We start from the raw sequence: 10901 nt of genomic DNA on the forward strand, positions 1-10901 counted from the left end.
CTTTCTAAAAAGCTAGATGAAAAATTAAAGAGCTAGCTAGCACCCCTTTTTTACTTTTCGCTTTTAGATTCTTAATTCATCTATTTTTATAGTACAAATTAATTAACCCTACTGCTGCTGAAAGTCATTAATTTTATAGTATTGTATGGTTCACTGAATAGAGGAAATTTTATTTAAGTTTTTTAAAAAGGAGACGTAGAATTATGACTAGGACTTTTTGTTTTTTGGAATCAAATTTGGTACAAAGTCGTCTTAGATTAATTAGGTCATGTGTCACGACTTATTCATATGTCGATAGATAATTTCAACCTTCTTGTTTAAGAAACTTGTTGCTACGTCCTTAGTTTTCGTTTAATTAAAAAAAGTAAACGATCAATATCGGCCAAATGGATACAAATATGAATAATACACGTACGCGAGCATTTGTGGTTATGAAATTATACTCCTTCAATTATTTTTTTTATCTTTTCCCTTGATACAATAGAAATGTTGTTAAAGAATGACAAAAGTCCACGGTTAATGAGATGTGTGGACTCCTTATAAGGTTTGAACAATTCTCCTCCCTTTGAGCTAGCTTTTGGGGTGTGAGTTAGGCCCAAAACCTAATTTAACATGGTATCAGTGCCAGATGCTAAGCACTGGGCGTCAGGTGTTAAAGAATGACAAAAGTTGCACATTGATGGTTAATGAGACGGGTGGACTCTTTTTAAGGCTTGGGCAATTTTCCTCCCTTTGAGTTAACTTTTGGAGTGTGAGTTAGGCCCAAGACCTAATCATTAAGCGTTGGGTGTGAGGTGTTTAAGAATGACAAAAGTCCCACATTGATGGTTAATTATGAGATAGGTAGACTCTTTATAAGGCTTGTGAAATCCTCCTCCCATTGAACTAGTTTTTGGGGTGTGAGTTAGGCCCAAGACCTACTTTAACAAATGTTTGTAGAATCAAAATTTTAGGAGACTCAACTAGATGTGTTCAATTTCAGTTAAGATTTTTAGAGGCTACTCCATTCTAAACCCTAAATTCATGCATATATAAAGGGTGATATATTCTTTTGAAGAGACATCTGTTTGAAGAGGCATCTCAAGTTTCCCATAACTCTTGGAATATTCATAAAGAGATCTAGGAAGTCCAAATCATCTTAATTTCAGAAATACGCTACTAATCTCTCTTAGGGGAGGAATAAGATCGTATCCATATTATTTTATCAATAAAATTATGATATAATCATATTTTATTTGTGATTACAATTATTTTTTATAATATTAAAATTTATCACAAACAACCGTAGTAACATTACGACGTTAAAGAACAATAAAAATTCTTCAAGAATGTGATAGATTGCAGAAGAGGTGTCATTTGACACGAAACAATGAGCTTTAGGCATTGAAGATTGGCCCTCGCCTGCCTTAAAACCTGCAAAGATTTTAAAAAAAAGAAGCAATAAATCCGTCCCACCAGCATAGATTCAAACCCCCCACATATATGCATTTAAATGTGTTCTGCTCCACAATCGCATCATCTCATTATCATCCTTAGTTTTATTAAAAATATATGACTGGCAATAGACGATAAGTACGCTCTTTTAAATCATGATTCGTACCTCTATGATCTATTATTATTGATCTATAACGAATAATGATCTACGTACCTCTAGCGTGGTCGTCTAAAGAGCACAAAATAACCAAGGATCTCAACAAATATGTGGTCCATATAGAGATATACTCCTATAAATCATCAATTAATTGGAGTATTAAGTATATATATATATTAATGAAACGTGATCAAATGATAATTGTTTTTGTTTAAACACATATTATATATTTATTGATTTGATATAATCAGTCTCATACTAAGTATAAGGAAAAAGGGTCAAAATTACTCTCGAATCATTCGAAATAGCTAATATATACCCTTTAGTTATGTTTGAGATCAAAACTACCCTTGCCGTCTATGTTTTGAGAGGAAGGAATTTTTGCCACGTTGGACTACCATGTATGCATATATAGCAAAGGTAACGTTTTAAGGGCATTTGTAGTCCAAAACATAGACGACAAGGGTAGTTTTGATCTCAAACATAAATAAAGGGTATATATGAGCTATTTCGAATAGTTTAAGAGTAATTTTGACTTTTTATGTTTTTCTTTACCCACAATAGAATGGGCAAAAATAAATGGCTGGGTCACAGTTCAAACATAAGATAATAACGTGTATGAAAATTTAAGTTTTCAAAAAAAGAGGACAAGTAGATAATCTAAAATACAAACATAGTGATCGATTTTAGAAAATTTTAAAAACTACATAAATTATCTCAAACAAAGTATTACTTAGCAGTATTATATGCTTTTGCTTCGACTAAGAGCGCAAGTAATGGGGGGTGGGGGTGGGGTGGGGTGCATTAAAAACAATGGCGGCAAATGTATTGTATGGCAAAGTCGATGCCGACATATTCCCAACTCATAAACTAAAATCCCCATTTTTTTAGACAAGCAAAAAGAAAGGCCTCGCAAGTCACAAGTATATCATTATTATTATTATTATCTCTAATCTCTAATTTGTAAACGAAATGTGACATGACATTTAATTTATCCATTCGTACCTCACATGCCAAATGAATAGTATTTTAATTCTAGGCGTGAAAATGCATCAATCTTCAACTGTGTCGCAGCTGCAATACATAAATGGATTCAAATTTTTAATTTTTTGGATTCTAAGAATCAAATTTCAATTATTAAGCCAATAATCTTGTTCGAGTTAATTTCAAAATTTTAGACAGAGATAAATTATGTTAAGGGTTTCAAACTCATGATCATTTAGTAGAACAAACCCACCTTGACCATTGAAGGTTTCGCTAATGCCTAAATTGAGATAATATTCAAATCCTAGGTTCGCCTTTATCTATAGCAATATTAGTATAAAGTGGTTCAGTTTCTAATTTACTATTTATTGCATCGCGATGAAGAATTCGACAATTAATTAACAAGTACTTCTAAGTGAGATTAGTAGCTTAGAGGCATTAATAAGGTAAAAGTAGCAGTTGAGTTTTTATGTTAAAACTCCATAACAATCAAAGACCATAATAAACAAACATAAACGGATTATTTGTGCCACAAAAGGCAAACATAGGAAAACTTAATTAATCGCCAACTAACATAAGTGGCAGCAGCTATTTACAATGTGGCTAGCTCATATATAATTGAGGTTGATATTTTAATTAGAATGAATATGATCTTGTGAAGGCCTTTTTTAAAGCTAATTTCCAGCTTAGAGATCGAGCCCTTATGAGGGCTAAAGGCGGCCTAATTCGATAACGACAAGTTGCTGATGAATCTCTTTCTGAATATTCTTCCATGTTAACGTTGTTGTCTTCTGTATTCCAAAAACGAGCCGCTTTTCTTTTGCTCCTAACTCTAGCTAACACATCATACTTGTTGCAGATTCCCCATACTGTCACCTTTTGTTGTTCAAAATCTACATTCACTGAATATATTCCTGCATTTTTTTACTACGATTAATACAATGAGTGCATATACTTTTTTTTTATCAAAAGCTCCAAGGAAAAAACAGTAAGTATTGGATTAAGAATAGGGAAACTTACGTCCATTTAACCATCTAGTTTATCAAAATATCCTATTTATATACTTCGATTATATATGTCATATGTTATTACATACATTATAAACTAGATGGCCTAAAGATATTGATACTCCAACAAAAGTCATTGAGTAGTATTAGATTAGTGACTATAGACAAAAATGTGCCAATAGCATTAAGCTATTTAGCTTGTTGGGCCTAATTGCTTAAATCTACTGTCAAAACATATCTGTCCATTGACTAATTGGGCCTTAACATATCTTCATGTACCCTATATGTTGTAGACACATTAGATCTCTAGAAATTAACTGAACCAAAAAGACAAGACATCTGATTATAACCGATAATCATTAAAAGTTTAATTCATCAAATTTTGTCCCAATATATAGACATAGTACATAATTTTACCTTTGATATGGGAAAGAGCATTGTTGATTTTTCTCTCACAACCATAAGAGTATAGAGGAACCATCATTTCCACATACTGAGGCTCTACATTCACATTTCTGCCTGCTGGAACTATCTGCATGTTCGCCATATATCCCCAAATTCAAGACAATATAGCTATAGTCCTTATCTTATTTGTGTTATATAATACAGTATGTATGTGTCAACTTAGGTTGAGTACTTCGCCTGATCATGATGAGTTACGTTATATATAGTGCAACTGTGCAAATTAACATTTATTGGATTATGACATTGATGACGATCTAAAATCAAAAGCAGCAGACAACATAAAAAAAGATTCTTTCTAAAAAGAGATGAAAAATTAATTAAAGAGATAGCTAGCACCCCTTTTTTACTTTTCGATTTTAGATTCTTAATTCATCTATTTTTATTGTACATATTAATTAATCCTACTGCTGCTGAAAGTTATATAAATTGTTCTACTAATGTATGGTTCACTGAATAGAGGAAATTTTATTTAATTTTTTTAAAAAGAGACGTGGAATTATGACTAGGACGAGTGTAAAAAGACTAGTGTCATCATTCAAACGATAAAGTTTGTTCTTCACAACCCATGTGCCCTGCATTGCTTAGCATGTAAGTTGCCTATTATCAATGCTAAGAATTGGATTTCAACTGTTTTTTCAAACTTTGACTACCAAAGTTATTATTTCTTCATGCTTCCTAGTTTAGATACCCCATTTGGCTTTTTGCAAAAAAAAATCTATTGATCCTTTAAATGAACCTTTTTTTTTTCATCAGGTGAGGGGGAATTCGTGTAGAGTGAGGAAATAAGAGGATCATAGAAAGGGAAGGGGTGCGGTGACCTTTTCATTAGATTGGATCATGCACCTAATTAATTGGTGCAGTGTGTAATTAGGATAGTTGGACTGCTGTTTAATTTCTTGTATAAAAAATATGTGGTTGGAGTTTGAGGCGGATTCACAATTTAGTTGTAGGATTTCTAATATTGATCCCATTATATTTGTTAGCATGAGTTTTTTTATATTTTTTATTTGTTGGAGTTTGAGATGGATTCACAATTTAAATTCTATGGATTTAGTATTATGGTTATTAATATTAAGCCCATTATATTTGTAAGGTCGTAAGTTTATATACTTACTATACTATTTACTGGACATGTCCCCTGGTTGAAGCAAGGCAGACTTTTAGAGTGGGTAATTTTTGAATTCTTTCAAACTCAATAATTTTGGCTAGTTGTATTGATTTGTATTACAAATTCACCAAAATAAGTATATAAGTAATATCAGATTAAATAGATCATTTATAAAATGTTGAATTCAAACTTATAAACTTCAAATTCTCAATCCACGTCCAAATCAAAGGTAATTAAGCGTGCGTCAACCTAAAGTAATGGGGGAGATTGAATGAATATGTTTTCTGTAGTTTCAAAAAGTGATGAACCTAAAAGAATTGGCGTAATTCCTTTTACTGTCATGAAAAAGGTGGTTGAGCTTTTGCGTAGCTTATGGTCTTACACATGACGCCAAAGTAATCTTATCCTATACATATATTTCTCAGTGAACCTAAAGTTTTAAGGAATAAGGCTGCACTTACACTGACCCCGTTCCGTATTACTATGTAAGTGTTTGTTTGGATTGATTTATTTTAAGTATATTTTTAAGTTCATCCAAATCGGCTTTAACTATCCAAAAGTATAGTATTATCTTAATTCAAAGGACAAAGCACAAGTACTTCATCATAAGCGGACTTAGAATTTGAAAATTAAGTGCACCACCAAGGATATAATACAAATTAGTTAGTTAAAACATGTTACACCAAGATGTAAAAATTAATTAAATGACTTGTTGGTAAAAATTGCACCATGGGTGCTGTGCACTTCATCCCTCAAATTTTATTACTAACATATTTCTCTCTCCAAACTCAACTTATGAAATTATACTAGGTCTGTTATTATTGTAATCGTTACACAGCCAACAGATACTGGCATGCAGCAGCTACCATTGAAGGAATGCAAACATGGGCTCACGACAAAAGTGATCAAGCCTGTTAGTTACTTTCTTGGTGGTCCTTTTTTGCTGCATGCCCTAGCCTTCTTGTTTTAAAGTATAGCAGCAATATTTGAATAGTAACACAACAGGACAACTAACCCCTGCTTATATAGAATTTAATGACAATGACAAAGAGGGTGTATAGTGACAAACATTTTGAGTTAATAAAGCATGTTCTTCTTTTCATCAAATAAGAGCTGATCGTCTTCTCATAGATTCCCTTCACATGATCGATCCCCCAGCTATCATCATCTTGATAAGCAATAATTCTACCTACTGATTGTGACAATATAGTTACTTCTAGCTTTTCCTATTGCCTTCATCTTAATTAAGTCCGTCACTCTATTTAGAAACAATGTTAAAAGGTTACGTTGTTTACAAAAATCCATTGTATTTTCTAAATTTCTATCTAGTCTATTTCTGAAGCGACACTCCTAATTTACTGAAACACAAACTTGAGATCTCTAGTTAAAGTGTAACCATCCGTTAATAGGTGCGTATCGATTATTCCTACGTTAAACGTGGATTGTCGCTACGGTGCGATACAATAGAGAGCCGAGAAATGAAATTTATGGAGACAAAAGGAGATGCCGGCATGGAATCCCAAGACTTTTTAGAGGAAAAGTTCCCCCACCATGTTAGTAAATCGTTTAGTTCACTTTTACTTGTCACTCATTTTTTAATAGATTTCATTTTGATTTGTCACTTTTGAAATATCAATTTTTTTTTATTTTTTTTTATATTTTACCCTTAAAACTATATATACTATTCTCTAAATCAATTTTCAAGACCTAATACTAAATATCAATTAATAGAAATAATGTAGTAAAATATTTATATTAATGATTATTTCTTAATGAATATATCAAATAGTGACAAGTAAAAATGAACGGAGAGGGAGAGAGCACAAGTCGGTAGCTGACTCAGATCCACGTAAATCCCAAATGGTGGGTCCCAAACCACGTGGAACCCATGCACTTGTTTCCGTAGAGGGAAAAAAGAGAATCTACGATTGAACAATTTCTAACACGCATCATGTCTCAATTTGTATTTCTTGGGGCCGCAGTCGATTTATATGATGTTATTCAAGTGTTCTATTTCGATGAAGTATACCAATTAAGAATAAAAGGAAATTTTATAAATTTAAATTAAAGACATGTTTATGATTTTTAAAATTTATAATTATAAATTAATATTGGAATAATTCTTTTTGCTAATTATTAAATGAGGCACTTTGTTTGACAGTTCGAGACAAGTAAAAAATAAATAAGACACTTATGGTTGAGCTTTTTTCCCTTTGTCTTATTTATTTTTTTATTTGGAAAGAACGATGGGCCATAAAAAATTAGTTGTATTGGATTTCGGATCAAAACCTTTGTTTTCACTTTTCAAATTTATCTTAAACTTTTGTTTTTATAAAATAAAATTATTTAAATTATATTTCATAATTAAATGATATTTTATTTTTTTTTAAAAAGAAATATACATTTTAATTTTAAATATTTATTGTAAAAATATGGCCAAGCACAACTTTAGTTTTATAAAATAAAGTTTTTTTTTTCAATTTTTATGGGCAAATGTGAAATGTCCTCTTAGATTGAGGTCGACGATTACTATAAGCTTTTACCAATTGTTTTCACTTTTCATATGTCGCTTCTTTAAAAAGTGTTTTCGTTTCGAGCCTGCTTTTGCTTTGTCTCTAGTTCCATGATTGTATATATGTGATAAAAATCCTTCTACTTTTGAAACTTACTTATATGACGGTTGAAAATTAGAAGTGTTCATCAATATAATTAATTACTATGAGTAGCATTTTCGTACTATTCAATTATGTTTGTTCTCTGTCTTATCAATTCGTTGGATATATAGTATTCAATAGATCTTACTTTGTTTTCATGTTATACATATAGTTTCGTAATATAGTCGACCGGGCATACATATTATAAAATAAAAACATCTAAAGTAGACAACTTTGCACAATTTATAATGAACAAGATATCATATTGTAACATTATCAAAGATGGTAAATAGTATATATACACAACAAAACAATAATATTATGTAACATTTTTTTATCTACTCTTGAAATACCATATTCAAGATTAGATATATATTACACGATAAATATTTGTATTTAACATTATTCATCTAGAGATAGAATATTAATTAATCCCCTTCACATGACCATCCATACAACAAATCAAATTAAATACTCCTACGTGTTTAAATTAATCATTGTCCCACAATATCATAAAAACTTAGTGTGAGGATTGATTAATTAAGTACGTACTATAATTGCTTGCAGGTTTATTAATTATGTAATGCAACATGCATTAGGGTTTTCATCGGAAAATAGCTGTGGAGGTGGAATTCTTTCAATGACGTAAAGTGGCTGATACTGATGATAATACATAAACTTATTAATCGTATGTTCATCATAATAATCTTCAATTGGAACGATCATCTCTTCTTCTCCGCCACCGCCTTCGTTTTTTTCTCCCTCCGGTGGTTTTTCACCGTCGCCCCCTTCTTTATTTTCAGCGGGGGCTGCACCGTCATCTTTCTTATCTTCGGGCTTTGGTTCTTCAACGGGCTTTGCCTCATCGGGCTTGGTCTCTTCAGCGGGCTTTTCAGGCTCAGGTTCGGGTTGAGGGACAATTTTTGCTTGTTTTTTGGTGCGTCGATAGACGTAGTCGACGAGCTTGTTAGCGTCCATAGTGCCTGTCACCGTTACTTTGCCTGTGCTGGCTTCTGTTTCCGCACTTCTAACACCTAAATTCAACAAGTCACATATTCTTGAGTGTTAATTAAATAAATATGATTATTAAATTAAAGTGATACTTAATTTACTACGAAGAGAATAATACATTCCGTAAATAGATGAATCCGGAATCGCTAAATTCTATTGGGTCAAAGACAACGGTTCTGATTTTACACGGACAGACTTTAACAGATTAATTACCTATCATTTCTGAGGTTTCTTATCATGTTTTTCACGCTATCAATTATGTGAAAATTATTCAAATAATTTGTAAAATGCTTTTGCACCTTAATATATCATATATGGATAACATTCGTGCACGTGCCCATTGTCCCACCACCACCTAAAATATGGTGATAGAGGTGGATAAAATCTCACCATCTCTCTAAGTAAAAACTTATTTTTATTCCAATATATATATGGTATTATTTATTTGAATATAAAATGGTTTTACTCTACCGTGGTTAAGTGATATGTATCTAACTTCATATTAACCATGGTAAGTTCGTGTAGACATTTGATGTGAATAATTTTTACACTTGAAGCTTTGTGTTGACATTCTGTGGCTTGCTCTTGCCTTTCACTCTCACTCGTCTCTTTCTTTTAAAAAAAGAACGAAGCAAAGTGCATGACAATTGACTATCCGTTTCACTCTGTCTATTTTGCTGTGTGAATAAGGTTTCATCATTACCATCCAAAAATCTAATGACATTAGTGTTATTGATGATTTGATTATCTTAGACCACGAGGATCCCAATCGTCAAATACTTGAAGTTTACTTCTTTGATTAGGTCTCAACTTCTTCAATGTGATCTTCAAAGTCGTTTACACAAGAGATGAAATTATCATTAGCTAGACTTTGTCTATCCATACTGATAATATTAAAAAGAATAACCATTAGTAACAAATTTAAAATGTTTTAATGAATAACATTCTTTTTATTTTTATTTTACAAGTCACAGAACATGGTTAGTACGTAATATGTTACCTTTCATTCTGAGAATCTTTTTTTTAAGTTGCTCAGCGCAGGCCTCACAATGCATGTTGACATTAAGCTCCACAGTAGTCAATCCACTTACCTAATAAAAGCAACGATCCAATGTTTACATTATGATTCTTTATACCAATAATCACTTCAAAAAAGCTGCCACAAAAATTATACCTGTGAAGCAACAACTTCAGGAATTGGTTCACCCTCAGCTGCCGGCAGAGGTGACAACACTTTTGCAACTCTTTTAGTTTTCTTCGTAATTCTGTCGCACACTGCTTGTGGCTCTATTACTCCCTTTATTGTCACTTGGTTTTTCGCCATCTCTATTACTACTCCCTCAACCCCTGCTCCACAGTACATACAATAAGGGCAGAGCTAAAGTATCGAAAGGGATCATTCGAACCCCTCTCGTCGAAAAATAACACTATACTACATACACGGTCTAATGTTTTCTTCTTTTAATCGTGAAAATTTGCGACTGCAGTGCTATTAAGATATAGATTAAATAAATAATAGAAGGTATACAAACCTCTAATCTTTGAAATGGACCTCTCAATTTTCTTGGCACATCCAACACAATGCAAGTCCACATACAAAACAAAAGGTGAAGGTGGTTTTGGCTCTTCTTTTTTCTCCTCTTCTTCTACCTTCTCTTCTTTCTTCTCCTCTTTTTGCTCTTCCTTTTTCTCCTCTGTTTTTACTTCTTCCTTTGGTGGCTCCTGTTTTACGTACATTTCATTCACAATCTCATCAATTCAATAAACAAACATAAATTCACTCATTCAAAAAACAGAGCACTAACCTGTTTCATTTCTTCACCCATTGTCTCTGTTTTTTCTATGTGTATAATGTCAAAAACAGAGTGATAGATTTTATATAGTTGGAAGTTGGAGAAAAGGGGGCTGTGAAGAGAATCAAATAGGAGTTATATGACAAAATAAGATTATAAAGAGAGAAATGGGCGGTGCGATTATTACTCAAAAAAGCAGAGTCTGTGCGATGGCAGAGCACATGCGGAGCAACTAACTGCCTATAATGAAACTAAATTTATACCTTCTTTTTGTATATTAGTTAGGGA

The 10901-nt window shown here is 32.3% G+C and overlaps 2 protein-coding genes across 2 annotated transcripts; both read right to left on the bottom strand.

Annotated features, from left to right (window-relative positions):
• Window positions 1–3203: 3203 nt before the first annotated feature.
• On the bottom strand, window positions 3204–4129 carry LOC125813884 (heavy metal-associated isoprenylated plant protein 28-like). The gene is made up of 2 exons (XM_049493362.1): window positions 4000–4129; window positions 3204–3489 (listed from the first exon to the last, which is right to left on the bottom strand). Exons 1-2 carry the CDS (start codon window positions 4127–4129, stop codon window positions 3212–3214), a joined length of 408 nt encoding a protein of 135 aa, XP_049349319.1. The 3' UTR covers window positions 3204–3211.
• A 3997-nt stretch (window positions 4130–8126) lies between these two features.
• LOC125813879 (heavy metal-associated isoprenylated plant protein 9) lies at window positions 8127–10901 on the bottom strand. The gene is made up of 5 exons (XM_049493357.1): window positions 10626–10901; window positions 10353–10542; window positions 9995–10167; window positions 9821–9911; window positions 8127–8843 (listed from the first exon to the last, which is right to left on the bottom strand). Exons 1-5 carry the CDS (start codon window positions 10644–10646, stop codon window positions 8386–8388), a joined length of 933 nt encoding a protein of 310 aa, XP_049349314.1. The 5' UTR covers window positions 10647–10901; the 3' UTR covers window positions 8127–8385.

Source organism: Solanum verrucosum, unplaced genomic scaffold (genome assembly GCF_900185275.1).
Source record: "Solanum verrucosum unplaced genomic scaffold, falcon-dt-bn FXZP01000205.1, whole genome shotgun sequence".
Classification (NCBI taxonomy): domain Eukaryota; kingdom Viridiplantae; phylum Streptophyta; class Magnoliopsida; order Solanales; family Solanaceae; genus Solanum; species Solanum verrucosum.